The sequence below is a fragment of the Physcomitrium patens genome, chromosome 11 (genome assembly GCF_059467195.1).
Source record: "Physcomitrium patens ecotype Gransden chromosome 11, ASM5946719v1, whole genome shotgun sequence".
Classification (NCBI taxonomy): domain Eukaryota; kingdom Viridiplantae; phylum Streptophyta; class Bryopsida; order Funariales; family Funariaceae; genus Physcomitrium; species Physcomitrium patens.
The window spans coordinates 8,910,734-8,928,160 of NC_143420.1; the positions used below are offsets into that span (position 1 = coordinate 8,910,734).

Sequence of the window (17,427 nt, forward strand, 5' to 3'; positions counted from 1 at the left end):
TTTTATTATAAATATTATTTTTTGTGATAGGATCACATAGATTCATGTATAATTTTTAAAATAGATAAGTAGATCTAATTTATGAGACTTAATATACTAATTTAATAAAATTAATAAGTATATATGCATTACATAGATAGAAAAACGACTTTATAGTTAAAAAAATACTTTATAATTTGAATTAATAAAATAATTTCATAAATACTTAATGAATATACTTACAATGAAGAAGCTTTATTTTAAAAGGTATTGTAAAAAGAATAAGAGTATAATGTTGTATTGATAAAAAAAAAATAGAATTTTAATAATTTAAGCTTATCAAATTGTTATTAAGATTTAGTAGATTTTTTTAAGGATTTAATAAGAATTTTTTAGGTTTCTTTAAAAAAATGTATAAGATTTACCAAAGATTTTCTTAGAGTTGTTTAAACAATATTTAGAGTTTGATTAGAAGTTAATAAGATGTATCTAAGGTTTCTCAAGGACTAACAAAAATCACTTAGGATATCTTAAAATGTCCTTAAGACCTTCTTTAGATTGTTTATAATTTAAAATTAATAGAAATATAAATTGATTGAGTTGGAGATTTTAAAAAATTCAAAATTACCAATAAAAATATTTTTAAATATTTTATATATATGTTTAGATTTTAAGAAGAAATTTGAGGTAATTTAAAATCTTTCCATAGCCTTATGCTTACTATATTCTAAAGTTAAATATTATATAATATAACTTTGTGTTGATTAAAATTGATTTATAATTATTGATAGATTTATAATGTTTTGATATGTAGCATATATTTTTAATTAAGATCTAATGCTAGTTATGTTAGATATTATCTTATTTGATCTAAGACTTTGATTCTACTACTTAGTATATTTTTTTTATATTAATGATACTTACTAGCATAGTACTATTATATATTGTATATTTGTATTGTATTAATTTTTATTTAAGTAAAGTCTTTAGTTGATTCTACATATGTATATATTACATAATGTGTGACCTTTAATAAAGTATTTTAGTTTTTAATGCTAAAGATATTATAGAAGTAATAGATATCATTGATATATTACTTGTTTGATGTTTTGCGGCTCCAATTGTGAGAGAATGGAATAAAAATATAAAACTTTAAAAATGTATGTTTGCTCTAAATTTTATAATGAAATTATAGATAGATAAATACATTACAATTTTTTGATGAGATGTAGAAATAATTAAATATTTTGCATAAATAAAGTATTTTAGAGAATAAATATTTATTTAAAAAAAAGTTTTTTGAGTTCAAACACCAACAAAGTGATGATATAGCTATGTATATTAGCAAAACTAAGACCACAATAAGTCAAATGAATGATTTGAATAAAAATGTTAGTGAATCTATAATCATTATCAAGATAAGTTGTAATCTATTGTTGTCATATTGACAAGTATTAGCACCTTGAAACAACATATCTTTAGACAAATAACAATTCAAAAGCTTATAAGCCAATCTTTAAAAAAAAAATATTGTTTAAAAGATGCAATTCATCTTAGCAAGACAATGCATAAGATTTCTTGGGCAAGAATAAAAAATCCCACGTAAATGCCAAATGAATTTCAAAAGAAAAGCCTATTATAGATTAAAAGAGAAAGATCATTTGTAATAAATATACTAAGAAGGACAATTAGGCATGTAAATATAAGAGAAAAAAGTATTCTAATAAAAAAAAATACCAAGAAGATACAACATGAGAAAAATGAAGCAAATAAATTGGCTACAATCAACATTGCATTTATTGTAATTTTATTACCAAAAAAATAAAAAATTATATTTAATATGCCAAGAAGGTGCAAATAAACACATGATGAATAATAGTTCTTAGTTTCAATAAATTTGGTAAGTACTTCATAATACATGGTTTGTCTAAATTCCAAACAATTATCAATTGTAAATTAAAGGCTACAGCAATATCAACATCTTTATTTAAGAAGAAGATATAGTTTATAATTGCATTCTTTATAAGTGATTTTTTAATTATTAAACTAAGAAAAAAATTATTTTCTATTGATTAAGTATTTAAAAATAGAATAATAGTTCTATTCTATTTATATGATTACTAAGTACAAAATAAAAAAGGTGCTAAGTTTTTGAAAAGAATAAGAGAAGATGAGCTCTATAAAATCTATATTAAAATGAAATATTTAGAATACATACATGCAGTCCAGACCTTAACATCAATCTTTTAGATTAATAATATGGTTTTATAACACCATTGTTATAATCATATCAATCTTCAAGTTGTAAAGAATATGCACAAAAAAAAGATGGTTGAAGGTTTTTTTCAAAAATTACAAGAGATTCTGGATTAATTTTGTAAAAAATGTGTTATTGAAAGAGAACATCAACAACCATGCTAAGAAAAATGAAATTTTTTTTTAATTAGATGTTTGTAGATTAATGAGTATTAATTCTTTAGAAAAAGTCCTAAATTTGATTCTCTTTTAAGATGATTATTGTAAATAGTACCATGTTTATTTTATGAAGAAAATATTAGAATTTTTTCTTGTTTTTAAAAACTATAGAAGAGAGAGTATTCAAATATATAAGAACTAAAATTTAACAACTATGTAGTGATACAAAAAGAGAGTATATGAGCAAATCGTTTTCAGATTAGCTTGATTTTTTTTTTCGTATCATTCACAAGTTGATCACACCATATTTATTAAAAAAAAATAAAAGAATAGAGCATGATAATAGGACCATTGTTGAAAGTACAAGGATCACTTTACATACATTAGATGTGCTTCTAAAGTTATGAACAAAAACAACTAGCATTATACACATTCTTAATTGATTACCAATAATTCAAAGATTCTTTTTGAGGCCTAAAAAAATAAAAAAATAAAAAAACTATTTGTATCACATTCTTGAATTTAAATGTAAACCATATAATTTAGTATCAGAAAATTTTATATAGAAGCTAGATTATAAGAACAAGAAGCATATTTTTACAGATTATTGTGATAATTTTAAAACTTATAAAGTATGGAATCCTATTACAAATAGAATTTATATAAGTCACAAGGTCTCTTTTTTCAACGTGATACCTCAGCACAAAGGTCATCAATTTGTAATAGAAGGTAATTAATATCTCGTCAGTTCTCATTTAATTGCATTAAAATTAAATGAAGAGAGCTTTATTCATACAAGAAAAATTAGGAGCAATAGATGCCTTGAAGTTATATTTATTGTCAACTTTAGTACCAACATACAACAAGTAGCAATTCAAAGTGATAACAAGTAAAGTAGTTCTAAAAATATTGATGAAGAAAAATCTACAAATAAAAGAGCAAGTGGTTAAATCTTGAGGTCTACTAATTAGCATGTTCCAGTAAAGCAATTTGACAACATAGAGTTTAGAAGTGCTTATAAGTTTCACATATGGCTTATGAAAGCTTTAGCAAGCTTAAAATTTGATTCTATAAAATTTTCAAATGCCATAAAAGAACATCATTGGAAGGTTTCTATGGATGAGAGATATTCGGCCCTCATAAAAAATGAGACATGAGAGTTGTATAAGCTGCCTCCAAGTTATTAAAACATAAATTATAAGTATATATTCAAAAAATAAATAAAATAAAAAATAAAAATTACACCAAACAGAGAGATTGATTGATACAAGGCTGGTCTTGTTGCAAAAGAATATTTACAAGTAATTAGTAGTCATTATGATGAGGCTTTCTTACTTTTTATCAAGTTTGATTTAGTACAAACTGACTTTTTTGTACCAAACAAAGAAAAATTGGAAACGATTCAATGTAACAATAAGAGAATATTTCTAAATAATAGTATAATTGAATCTATTTATATAAATAAATAAGAAAGATATGTACAAAAAGGTAAGAAAAATTTGGTGTGCATCTTGAAATATTTTTTGTATAGATGAAAGTACTTATCTTGAATGTGGAATAGAAAATTTAATGAATTTTTTAAGAAGTATAGATTATTTCCAACTTAGGTAAAGTTCTATGTATATATGTGGCATCAACACTCTGTGGAGATTATCACCAGTTTTTTTAATAACAGTTTGGCTTGTATTGTTGAGTACTCAGACCTTCATTCTATCATTACCTATCTTCATGAACATTTAGATATGACTCACAAAGAAATTTATTACTATGTAGGATTTTAAATTTCTGAAGATAAAGTTGCAAAAAATTCTTTTTGCATTAGTTTAGATATATACATAAAATTGTCAAAAATTTGGGTAGGAATTTTCTTATCTAAAGTTACCCAAATGTCAAACTAAGTACATGAGATGCAGAATTTAGAAAGATAATGTACTAAGAGGTGGTAGGATCATTGATGTTTGTAATGATAAATATAGAAAAAGACATTATATAAGCCATAAATAGTGTTGCATGTTTTTGCTTTAATCTCCTTATTGAACATTGAGAAACTTTAAAGTGCCCTTTTAGATAAAGTGATTCCTATATGTATTATATAATTGTAAGTTTTCATTTCAAAGATACAACATAAAATAGCATGTGCTAATCAATTAATTATTTAGTTAAAATCATTTCTAAAAATTTCTATTGTTTTAATGTTATCAGTTTAACAAGATTTCTTTTTTTTATTCATTAAATCAGAATTTATAAAAAGTAATATTTTTAAAAATAATTGTGTTGGACAAATTATGATTATAATGAGGCGAAAATAATTTTTTGGAGAAGATATTTGGACAAATGAAAAATCGAAGCCTTTGAGATGCATTGATCCCACAAACAAATTAGAAACATTAGTTTCAAAAGTCACAAAATAGAAGTGGAGATTTCTCATAACCAAATCATAAACAAGTTGGGTGGATTAATTTCTTTATAACTTTTTAAACCAGTTGTGCTCTCTGGAGAATAGCCTTATTACATGCTAAACTCAATATTTGAATAATCAAAATTTAGATCTTTAATCCATTTCCCTACTTTGCTGCTCCCTACTGGATACTATTTGACTAAGCTCCATCAAGTTGAACACCTCACTTCACTAGCTTGGTAAATGTGAACAGGCCCTAATGGTTTTGATGGGCGCTACTGTGATTGGGACCACGTTCCCTCTGGTTTCCTGCACAATAGACATCTAGCTTGTCACTGCCAAGCTCAGACATCCAAGTGCAGATCTAATCCGTGGATGTGCGCTTAGCATGGAGTCCTGTCAGGTCACTATTCGCAGTGGAACTTTAAAGGAAGAATATCTAAACGAGACGAAAATGATAATCATATATAGGTACATATATACATATATAAATATTTATACATACAGTCATACACAAATACAAGCAACTTGTCCCATAGATTACTTCTTCGGGGACCGACACAACAAATTCTCAAGACTGTCAATGAAATGATCTTTTTTAGCCATAGAAATAGACCCTCTGACCGACGGTATGAAGTAACCGTGCCGTTTCGTCGCAAAGGGTATTTGACATGGGTGCCTGCCTCTATCCACCTTCATGAAATAAAATAAGAAAAAAGGAAGAAGAGGAGATAATTGGGACTGTGGATGTCAATGCACACCACTATTTTGCCGTTCAGACTGGCTATTATGGATCGAGAGAGAATGGGATTAGATAAACTTGCCAAGCGAAAAAGCTCAAAGAGACAAGAGAGAAGTACATCGGATTCCATGGGCCCCTGTGAACCTCAGCTATGTCTGTTTGACAGTGTCGTCTTTTCAACGAGTTCGAGATTCAATGATCAGAGCGGAGGTTGACGTTACGTAGGTCGCTTTCCAACTCGAACTGAATTCTTACTTGATTGACTGAAGCAGAAGTTTTACCGACAACATCTAGTAAATCAGTTTACCAGCAAAACATGGTTTCATAGTAAATTGCGAGGTCGTAGTGCTTTTTGTGCAGGTTTCAGGTTGTTTAAATAGATGAGCATTTTTTGTTTCAGGTTTCAGGTGGTTTAATCCCACGGCTTTTACATTTTTCCACAATATTTTCCCCTGACAGGCGACAACTGAGGAGATTCACAATGGGTGCAATCCAAACGGAGGCTTCACTCGCGAGCATTGACTCGAACAGTCCGCATTCAGCACGTCTATAAGCTCACAAGAAACTGTATCGATGCACCAAGGGATACGGATCGCCAGTGAATGACAGATTGTGTCATTAAAATCGTATATCGATTTGTCTAAAGGCTCAACGATGGCAACGGATTTTGGCGTAGGTCACTGGAATCGTCGATATTTGTCGACTAGACAGTACTTTGAAATGACTATGAGGGACGATGTGGAGGTATCCTCGGAAGCAGCCTCGAAGATGTCGGTGTCACGCTTGGGCTACTGTTGACAGCGAGGCGGCCATAATGGAGTCCTGCAGGGCTGGACGAGTACGTTCTGATAGAGTCTGCATGTGTGGTACAGCGGGGTGCGAGTTTCGAGACTGGTTCAGTGGTTACCGTGAGCTTTAGTCTTGCAGTTGATCGGTTGATTCGATTTGGCGCTGGAGGTTGATGGCATGACGTGCTCAATGCGTCTGCACGTTGGGAGGTATTTGAGTAAGTGGACTGGCTCCTGACGTACGCTCGCCGCAATTTGCGAAAAATAGTCAAGGAGAAAGTTGGGGAACGAATGTGGGCAACGATTATTTCGGAGGAGGACGACAGAATGGTGAGACGATGGGGGGGGGGGGGAGCCACATCAATGAGTTTCGAGCTAGTTTGGAATCTGATTGACAGTCGGGGATGGACCGGGTGCTTGTACTTGGTGCAAAGAGATTGATCCCCCACCATGTCTGGATCGATATGTGATTAATCTAGACTGGAAATCCAATAAGCATTTTTGAGCTAACTCGAGTGTTGCTACGATTATCACAACGAGTGCTGTTAATTGTCACAGTAATCGTTCGGAGTGAAAGAACTGGGGATAGTACTGAGCTTGCAGCAGAGGGTTAAAGTTTAGCTTGCTCTGCTTCAGGACCATGTCGGAAATGTTAGCATGGAAAGTGCATGAGAACGTCCTCACAATGTAGCCAAGGAGATTAATTCTGTTTCCGAGACTAGAGATTTCGACAAAGATCTGTGACACTCAATTGTAAGGCTTGGTATTGGACCGGTTGAATGCCCGGCGTGTGAGAGGACGGAATCGATGGATGCTTACACGCCACTGCTGAGGCGAAGGAAAACAACATTTTCATCATCGCTGCAGTTTCTTTTCTTGCTGCCATATTTCTTCTTTTGCAGCCCAAGTTATGGTACTCTAGAACAAGGTATGTCCCCCATCAAGTATAGCTCGTCGCATCGGCAATCACTCTAACTACAATTTTCTTTAGAATGGGGATATCGAAAGCCCACACCACTCCCATATTGAAGTAGGTTGCCTACTTCAATATGAACAACACATATTGAAAACGAACACACCTTTCTAAAAATCTTGGACTAAAATTGAAGACTCGATGCCTACTTCATAGCCAAGGAATAGAAAATTGGGCTACGAGTATGGCAAGGATGCACCTCGAAGCAACATTAGTTTATTTAACTCCGTTGTGGACAGGCGTTGCCTTGCAGGAATTAAAAAACTCCGGATGGATTACAGTGAAGTATCAATCGTGGTTGGTAAACACAGACCCTTGTGTCGAAGTCTGGGCAGGTGTTGATTGTGATACTCAAGGCAATGTCATCACCTTGTAAGCTTCAGTCTAACCTTCTGTACTCTCAATGTTCAAATATCCTCAACTTCGAGGACCCTTTTCGTGCAGCAGCTTACAATTTTGGAGTTACACAGGAACTTGACACATGCGGGCTTAAATGGACCTATTCCAGAAGCTATGGGGAGGCTCACGACCCTGGTGCAGCTAGACATGGGAAACAACAAGGTCTGTAAGAATTGCAGCGCATGGAACAAAGTGACGGGCGACCTCGCTCCCCTTACAAATCTGGTTAATCTCGAGAGTCTGTGAGTCAGCCATTCTCTGGAATTTTAATTGAGTTCAGTTCAAACTAAGCAATTTCTAGAGATTCAATCCATAATTTCCACACTAGAATTCATTACAATTATTTGTGTTTGCGTTTGTGACTTAGGGTGAATTCTTGTTTTCAGGATTTTGACTTCAAATGAGGTGGCTACTTCGAAATTTCCCGCGGCCATATTTCACCTCAAGAAACTTAAAAATTTGTAAGTGATGCAGAATTCTCTAAACAGGTGCTTTTTTCCCAATTCAGTTCTGCAAATAGTTCCTTTGATTTTGTGGTTCAGGAATTAATTTGGGATTTTCATGTTGACATGAGTCTTGTTCAATGTTCTCAGAAGGGTTGACAATACGATGATTGGAGGAGAATTTCCAGTGCGTCTTGCAGAATTGAGCAATCTTCAATATTTGTGAGTTAAAAACAAACGATTTCAGTCTTTCACCATTTTCTTCCTTCAGTTGGTAACATTACAAAAGAGAAGAGTCATATCAAGAGTCTCCTCATTTCAGTCCATTTGAATTTCCGACACTTCTTTCTAATTTATGTCACTAAAGGGAGCATATGTTAATGTTTTCATGCTCAACAGATATCTAGGCAATAACACGTTCACAGGAACCCTTCCAGGGCGCATACTAGGCACCATGATGAGTTTAAAAGAGTTGTACGTGAATATCTGCTCACCAGTATTTGACTCCATTCTGTGTATTCATTTCTTCTTTGTGTTTGAATCCAATTCCAAATATCTATCACTGATAAATGGCGGCATTTTTTCAGCTCAATCTGGGGAAATTATTTAACCGGTATAATCCCATCAGAACTAGCAAGCCTCGCCAACTTAACCTATCTGAATCTAAGCAAGAACAACTTGTTTGGTGGTCTTCCTCCAGAGCTTGGAAAACTCACTAAATTGCAGAAAATGTAAGAAAAGAAAATTCTCCTTTGTTAAATCGTGTCATTGAATATCAGTGCCAATATGAAAATATCTCGAGCTATCACCGAATCTTTCTGTATATAAATGGTTCACGTTTTGTTGGTGTGATATGTGCAGCTTTCTGTACAAGAACAAACTTACGGGGCCTGTTCCGGAGATGTGGCGCGGAATGGTCAGCATCAGCGACTTGTAAGATTCCTGAAATTCTAATCTAGAGAGACGATGAACCCTACTGTTATTGAATTAGCAAGATTTACTTCTAATTTCTTGCTCACTTATCCGGAAGAAAATCCATCCTGTTAGAGGGCTGAGGCAATTTCTAGGCACTGTACTGAATGTCATTGATTCCCTGAGGGTTGCAGACAGCTCAATGCCAACAACTTATTTGGATCTTTTCCTTCCTGGCTACTGCAAAAACCTTATCTCTCCATGTTGTGAGTTTGAACCGAACCATTCTTGTTAACCTGCGCATGATGCATAGATTTCTTTTATATGTTGGAGGAAATTAATAGCCTCCGCTTCTAAGTAAGTGAACACTTTCTTAGTTATGTGATAGTTTGTGCCTGAAGGATTTCAGAACTGAGTTGGGATTATGTAGGTGACTGCAGGGCTGACGTTTTTTAAACATTATGGTACAGGCAACTCAGCAACAACCAGATCCGCGGTACGATCAACGCATCGGTCCTGAACATCATCGCTCCTAGTTTTAAGAATCTGTAAGGACACTAAATTGCTAGTAATTAAATGAAGTTTGAATCTTTCCTCTGTTGGATTGGCTCAAATAAATAAGTGCATTCTATGTAGGTTCTCTGATTGCAACCCCTGAAATCTTTAGCTCATTATAAGCTGTGAAATGAAATTCAGATATTCATTGCTGAACAATGGATTGGCCTCTTGGTTTTTATTTGTGCAGACAATTGCAGTGTAATTACCTGGAGGGCACCAAACCAAGAGTTCAAAATGACAGTGATATTATGTTAGCTTCTTCCACCTTATGCTCCTTTCCTGTCTCAGTTTTGATGGCCTCAGTTTCAAGCCTTCGGTGCACGTTTCTTCACCAATTAATTTTTTATTTCTCATGCAGCTTTTATGAATTTTACTGATACAGAGCCAACCTTGACAACAACTGCTGGGATAATGAATCTGCTTCGGACTCGGCATGTGTTAGGGCTCTGAACTGCTTGAATTTTCAACTGTATACAAGAAATGGTAACCTCCTCCACGTCCTACGATCAACTGACTTTGTTTATGATCTATCTCAACCTTTGACTCATGGATCAGCTCGCATGTTTGATGGCAGGAAGATGCCCAGATTGCCCTAGCGGACAGATCATGGTGGATACCACGACTTGCATCTGCTATGGAGGTTACATCTATAACATTTAACACGGTTACTAAATTTGATATGATCCGCTGTGATCTAGTCTTCGAATTTGCTCTGACTTCCATTGAAATTCAAACTCTGCAGTAATGACAAGCTCCGTCAAGAAGTTACCGATTGGTGCCGTGATTGGCCCGGTAGTAGGGGTTGCACTCCTGATTCTATTGGCGTCATACCTCTGGTGGAGAGCTGCTAAACGCAAAACTGCCAAAAGGGAACTCGCGCTCCTATCTCATTCTCATCCTGACTACTTCCAAACGGAGGAGTGTAGTATGAGGTTCGGTAGCATGCAGTCGTGGGAAATCCCAAGGGGTGTGCATCACTTCTCCATCGAGGATCTCATCAAGGCAACTGATGGGTTTGATAAGTCCCATGAAATTGGAGAGGGTGGTTTTGGAAAAGTGTTCGTCGGGAATTTCGCTGATGGCCGCATGCTCGCCATCAAACGGGCTGGCCCGACTCGATGCTCGTCCAAAGAGTCTGGCCATGGACAGTTCAGAAACGAGGTACCTTTTTCTTAATCTCACATTTTCATATACTTTTTTCCAAATTAAGTTTAGAAGTGGACGGTAATGCAGGTTTCTATTTTTGGTTTTTCAGGTGTTGCTACTAAGCAGACTTCATCATAAGAACTTGGTGAGACTGAATGGGTTTTGTGACGACGGTGATCAGCAGGTACTGATTACGCATATCTCTCCGAAATGTTCCCAGCCGAAATGGTATGAGATGACAATACTTTCCTAAGCTGCTCTGCACTGCCATTCAATTGACTTTCTCTTTCGTACCGTGTGCCAACAGATTCTGGTTTACGAGTACATGAAGTTGGGAAATCTTCACAGACATCTCCATGGAAACAAAGGCAAGTGCGCAACATTGGATTGGTACAAGCGGTTGGAGATTGCGGTGAATGTCGCTCAAGGCTTAGAGTACTTGCATTCCTTTGCGGTACATTACTCTCTGGTTTTCCCATCTTTACATACATTCCTTTCCAGCAGAGAATTGTTGAATTTTACAGCTTGTAGATATTGGTATGTATTAAACCCTTGCAGCTAGTTATGTCCTTTCCATTTTTTTATGGTTTTTCAGGACCCTCCTGTCATTCACAGAGACGTAAAGCCCAGCAATATCCTGCTTGATGAGAACCTTGTAGCTAAAGTTGCAGATTTCGGCATCTCTAAAGAGTCGCCTGAGATTGACACCCATGTGTCTACTGGACCAGCTGGCACATTAGGGTACAACACATCATGTCTTCTTCCCAATCTTTGCAACCACACTTATGCCTTCAATTCTAGTAAACACAGTGATTTAATCAAAGCGAATACATGTATATTTACCAGCGTACTATCTGTTTCAGGTACTTCGATCCTCAATACTTCCTTCGTCGACAATTGACGACAGCCAGTGACGTCTACAGCTTTGGTGTGGTCCTTCTGGAGCTCATGACTGGGCGACGAGCAATCGAAATGAATTGCCCTGACGACGAGGAATCCAATCTTATAGAATGGGTTAGCTACTCGGATCCTCACAATCATGAAGGCCGTAATTTCTATCAGTATTGGAAATAGGCCGTAAATGAATTGTGATATAAATGAAAATGATGTTCACCGTTTTGTCTTCATCGTGTTCAGACTAAAAAGAAGAGAGAGGCAGACCAAGGGATTGAAAGCGTAGTGGATCCTAAACTGGAGGGAAATTATCCACGAGAGTTGTTTGAGACTCTAGTAGATCTGGGATTGAAGTGTTCATCCTTTAATAGAGTCGTTCGGCCCACAATGAAGGTATGCTCGTATTTTCCCATCCTCGTCACAACTAAAGTGGCTATCGTTTCATTCTTTCCCCATGAAACTTGATTATGGTCATCGCTGTGGACAAGGACGTTTACAATTCTGATAGTGAGTTGTGGTTTGACAGGTTGTAGTGAGCATTCTGGAGCCTTTATTGCAAGCAGCAGAAAAACCACCCCAAACTATTTCAGTACAATCTTTGCAATCATGGCCCTCTCAGCCACTCCTTCCATCTCCGACTTCACACAGCAGCACAGCAGGTGACACCATTAGCACGGCAGGCTCCGATGCGAGCAGTATTAGGATGGATGGTCTTGAAGCTAGTCCTCGAATAGAAATGACCCAAACAGTGCTTTATCCACGCTGAAGTTTTATTCCTCTTACGGCTGATTATGTAGACAATATTGTACAGTAAACGAAAATTCGAACAAACGATGTCCATCGAGTGTTCTCTAACTTAGCTTCTAAGACTTGTCGAATTGATATGGACACAGTAATTGATTGGATACATTGTTTTTGTCAGGGAGAGATTTCAAGATAGACGTAGGTTTGGAAGAATTGCATTGAAGAAAACATTAATTTCCTGAGATGCAACTCACAAGCATCTACACAACTAAGAGCATGGGGCTGGAAGCGGTGTTCAGATTTTTCTTTATCATGCACCATTCCCGATGCCAAAGAGTATGACATGTTCCAATCGGCATGTGCATCGCCCCCATGCTAGATGCGAGGCATTACTCGTTCCAGATTTCTTCGTATGATTCTTTCAATATTCCACGTCGAGGCTACACAGGGCGTTAAACGGATCAACGATTTGCATACTCTCATTCTAATCATTATGAGCACAAGTTTCTAAACGTATACCACCCGGTGACACAGAGTGATCGCACAGAGTAACTGTTGAGAAAATGATTCCATAATGACTCAATCAGTCATACGTCATCTGGCCTAGTCAAGTCCACATAGCTAGGATTATCTTATCAGGGTTAGTAGCGCTGAAAAAATCCATATATCACTTAGTACCCATGTAGATTTACCAAACCCCCGATAAATCTGCTTCCAAGTTACTTACCATTCACAAGAATAATATCAGCAAAAGTCACCTTACCTTCTATCATAAGTCTAGCTTGTCAACTTTAACAAGAAAAGAAACACAATATCAATTACACAAATTACAACAACGAACAAGTATTAATGGCTTGACTCTAGGGATTCATTTGTAAAAATGGATGAGGTCAATTTGCACATTTTTCCAAAAAGCCACTACTAATATTCTTAGATTAAAACATTTGCAACACTTAGAACTTTTACTTCAATAAACAAAATACTTTTAAAGAAAGATATTATAGACATTGCAAAAAATAGGGACATTTGGCCAAAAATTGTCATATTTTCAAATACTTGATAATAAAGAATTAGGACCAATAAGTTAATGTTGTCTTAGAATTTGATTCTAATGATGATGAAGACCTTTAGCAAATCTTCTTTGCCATCACAAAAAACAACCAAAATGAGCCTTCGATGCTTAATATTGATAGAAATATACATGTCAATAAAATCAAAAAAAAATTAAAAGACTTCATTAACAGCTGAAGGGAATAAATGATTAGGATTGTGAATGACTAAGGTCATCTTGTTAAATAAGACAACAAATTCAATGTATGCTCTCCATTTAGAAGAATTAAATAAATCACAAATATTCTTTATGTATCAATCTTTAAAAATAGTATCATATCAATAAGAACACTCATAAACTACAAATAGAAGGCTATATTTGATTCCAAGAAATGTGTAATATTAAAAAATATTATACCATCTAAAATAATAAAAAAAAAGGCTATAGAGATCACAAATCTAAATTATACATGCGTAACAAAAGGTCTAGATTTATTAGTCTTATTTATTAGAAAAATAACTAATATTACTAAGTAGTTATGGCATTTATACATGGACTATCTAAACTTTGCTAACTTATACATATTGTCTTTATAAAATCTAGTAATTGATATTCTATAAATATCTAATAGAAAGTACATATGCTTATCTTGTCAATTAAAAAAGTTATATAAACAAGCAATTTCCAATGAGTTGTCTATATGTAGTCAAATTTTAGAAGAAATTATTTACACAAATCTTTGTAAACCTTTTAAACTAGTATCATTGAGCAGAATAAACTATGTTCTTATATTTACAAATGATTATTCATGATATACATGGCTATATTTTTTGCTATCAAAATGAATCATTTTTAATGTATTCAAAGAAATTAGAGCATAAGTAGAAACTCCTACAATCTTTTCAAAGAAGAATTAACTCTCTACAATCTAATCAAAGAAGAAAATATATTTCATCAATAACTTACTACATCTAAAAAACCTTCACAAAATTAGACTTATTGAAAGGAAGAATAAAAAAATTCTTGATAAGGCTTGAGGAATATTTGTTGACACTAAACTTTCACCATGGCTAGAAATAGACACACTAAATACAATTAATCTACTTGTTAATTTGTCTCCTACACGAATTAACTATAGAATAATTTCTTATAAAAAACTTTATAATTAGAAATTCAATATATTATTTCTTAGAATTTTTTATTGCAAAAGATTTATTCATAAGATTTAAAAATACCATGATTCTAAACTATCTTTAGGAGCTGTTAATGTAGTAGAATTTAATAACTAGTCTAAAACTTATAGATGTTATCACCCTAATATGAAGAAGATTTGGATTACAAAAGATGTGACATTTCACAAAAATATATTTTTTTGTTTTAAAAGAAATCTTATCTTATGAAGACATAGTAGTTTTTCAAAAGATATTCTTTTTAGGTCTATTATCAATAGACAAACCACTACATAAAATCAAAATACTTGGTCAAATAATATTGATTATTTTTATTCCAAATAATATTAGCTAAGATTCCACTAACTTGGTAAGATTGGCTAAAAATCCAAGGATGAATCTTGAATTAGAAACAAAACTTAAAGCTTTAGCTTTAACTAAAATAAAACCTTAAATTTGCTCTACAGTCACTAAATTTTGTAGAATAGTATACAAACCTACAAGATTTTGGAAATTAGTAAATATAGTAAAAACAAATATAGAACCAAAAAATTATAATGAGGTAGTACAAAATCCAAAGTGGCATGAAAAACCCTAAATCCTAAACCTGATTTACTCACCTTGCCATAAAATAAAAATAATATATTAGTTAAATGGATATACAAGCTTAAGCAAGGAAATAATTTAAAATAACCTATTTACAAAGCTAGATTAGTAGCAATATATTTTTAACAAAAAAAAATATAAACTACAATGAAACCTTTGCACTAATAGTAAAATGAATCACCTTACAAGCTCTACCAAGTCTTATTATCTTAAGCACTACATTAAACAGCTTAATGTAGGATTATTACTGTCTATTGTCACATAATTAAAAAATTATTGTATCTAATATATTATAGACCAAACATTAGTTATGCAGTAGGTGTTTTAAGCAAATTCACAAAAAATCTATAAGTATTGCATCTTAAAGCTACAAATAGAGTTTTACAATGTTACAAACATTATCTATTTGCCAAGATCTACTCTGACAAAATGAAGAGCATCATCTCACTTCACACAAAATTGCAAAATCAAGACCTCAAATTCAAAGCAATTCTGTAACAGGAGGTATTCAATCTTTCTTTTTGCAAGGCAGGACATATTCCCAGAATCATATCTGATCACCATGTGCAGAGTATTTCTCAAGCCCAGACATCTGGCAGATGAAACCACATCACTCAAAATGAACATGGTCAGGATCTGCATCTAAACTGGAATCTCAATCAAGGTTAAACCACATACAATGGCAACAAATTGCCCTTTACTGATATAGAGATGAGAGTATCTGATGCTCCACATACATTACACAGTGAGAATGTGGCATTCCAGCTGAAGCTTCAATTTTCCTTTCCCTGTTTTAACAAGCCTCCAAGAAGCACAATGTGGGTTCCATCTAAGCTCATTCTATGGCAATTTGGTTTCAGAATTTGAAGTTTTCCAGCCTGGAAAATTGTTCCAAATTCAATATAGTTTGAATTTAAAAAATGGTATGCAAGTATTATTAGAGGATTTTTAACATAAACGAATTAGTTTTAATAAAATTATGAAATTATTTTAAATGAAAATAAATAAAAGTTATAATAGTTATAAAAAATAACTACTGTATATTTTTTCACTTTCAATGTTTGTCAAAAATATATTTTTGAAATTGTAAAGCTTTCTACATTCTTTTAGACCCTGTAAGAAAAAGAATTGTATTTTTGGGACCTTCTGGAGGCTCTTAATAAAAAAATTAATCAATATTTTTTTTAGCAAGATTTTGCAGGATGTCTTTTACTAATAGATTGATTGGAAAAAAAATCAAAACATAGCTTATCAATAGCTTTAAGAGTCGGTTTAACAATAAGTCCTTAGACACTTAAATCCTATATAATTGATTTTTTTGCTAGCATATACGTCAAAAAATAATAATTGATATTTTTCATTGATGTAGCGAATATATATGTATATATATATATATATATATATATAATTTTTTTTCAAAATTAACTTTTTCATTCCATATTTCAAGATAATATGAAGGAATCATATACATAAACAGCTGCAATTCACTTTCAAATTTAGTCCAAACAATGATGCAACTTCGCTGCTCTCACTATGTTCCCCTAGAACACTGCGCATTTTTCTCCTCAGCAAACAGCATTCCACTCCAACTATATTACCATCCAACGCTACAACTACAATTATCATTTCTCTCTAAGCAAAACAACATCTCTGCAGAGAATTAACTTCATTGTTTTTAAAACTACTTTGCAATCGGATGGTGCAGCGATTATAACTGGGTGCCACCACATCAGAGCCAAATTTCGGCACCACCAGTACCGCATCTAAGAAACGCTGTCACGTTTGACCTTGATTTCTTGCACAAGCATTGCATTCCTCGAAGTAGAGGTAACGTTTTAAGCATCAGAATTCTACACGAGTCAAGAGGCCTACCTTCTCGGCCCTGCAGCCTACAACAGCCAAAGAATCGCACTTTTGTGACATTCTCGCGATTAGATTCAAAGCAGTGTCAGTATCGATGGCAACCAAGAGCGTCGAAAACCGATCCCATCGACCTTCGGATGGTCCCGCCTTCTTCCCTGAGCGAGGCCCTCGCTTGGTCGCATTTCATCACATGACGTGTGACATTGGCAAGGCTCTTATTGACGGCAGCTAGTTACAATCGGCCGGCCGGATTTTTCGTCAGTGAATTTAAAATTCAATCGAAGTTAATAATGGTCAGGTTTGTCTGGTTACAAATCCCCGCTTTAGACTGCGTGTGAAGATGTAAA

General features: G+C 33.8%; 1 protein-coding gene across 3 annotated transcripts; it reads left to right on the plus strand.

Annotated features, from left to right (window-relative positions):
* Positions 1-6,387: 6,387 nt before the first annotated feature.
* LOC112288286 (uncharacterized) lies at positions 6,388-12,852 on the plus strand. 3 transcript variants are annotated; one of them, XM_024532326.3, is made up of 21 exons: positions 6,605-7,250; positions 7,535-7,667; positions 7,766-7,936; positions 8,081-8,155; positions 8,288-8,359; positions 8,537-8,611; positions 8,725-8,868; positions 8,999-9,070; positions 9,244-9,315; positions 9,520-9,597; positions 9,795-9,857; positions 9,990-10,090; positions 10,182-10,247; positions 10,350-10,768; positions 10,863-10,937; positions 11,061-11,207; positions 11,349-11,494; positions 11,617-11,767; positions 11,891-12,040; positions 12,174-12,306; positions 12,570-12,852. In XM_024532326.3, the coding sequence occupies exons 1-21, from the start codon at positions 7,130-7,132 to the stop codon at positions 12,611-12,613; spliced, it is 2,508 nt and encodes an 835-aa protein (XP_024388094.1). In that variant the 5' UTR covers positions 6,605-7,129; the 3' UTR covers positions 12,614-12,852. The 3 variants fall into 3 exon arrangements, with proteins under 3 accessions (XP_024388095.1, XP_024388094.1, XP_024388090.1); XM_024532327.3 differs by lacking the exon at positions 12,570-12,852 and having other exon boundaries at positions 6,388-7,250; positions 7,549-7,667; positions 12,174-12,502; XM_024532322.3 differs by lacking the exon at positions 12,570-12,852 and having other exon boundaries at positions 12,174-12,502.
* Positions 12,853-17,427: the final 4,575 nt, after the last annotated feature.

Coding starts and splice junctions, on each gene's coding strand:
- LOC112288286 (XM_024532322.3), top strand. CDS start 7,130: ATGGATGCTTACACGCCACTGCTGAGGCGAAGGAAAACAACATTTTCA. Junction 9,071..9,243: donor ATGGTCAGCATCAGCGACTT/GTAAGATTCCTG, acceptor TGAGGGTTGCAG/ACAGCTCAATGCCAACAACT. Junction 10,938..11,060: donor GTGACGACGGTGATCAGCAG/GTACTGATTACG, acceptor GTGTGCCAACAG/ATTCTGGTTTACGAGTACAT.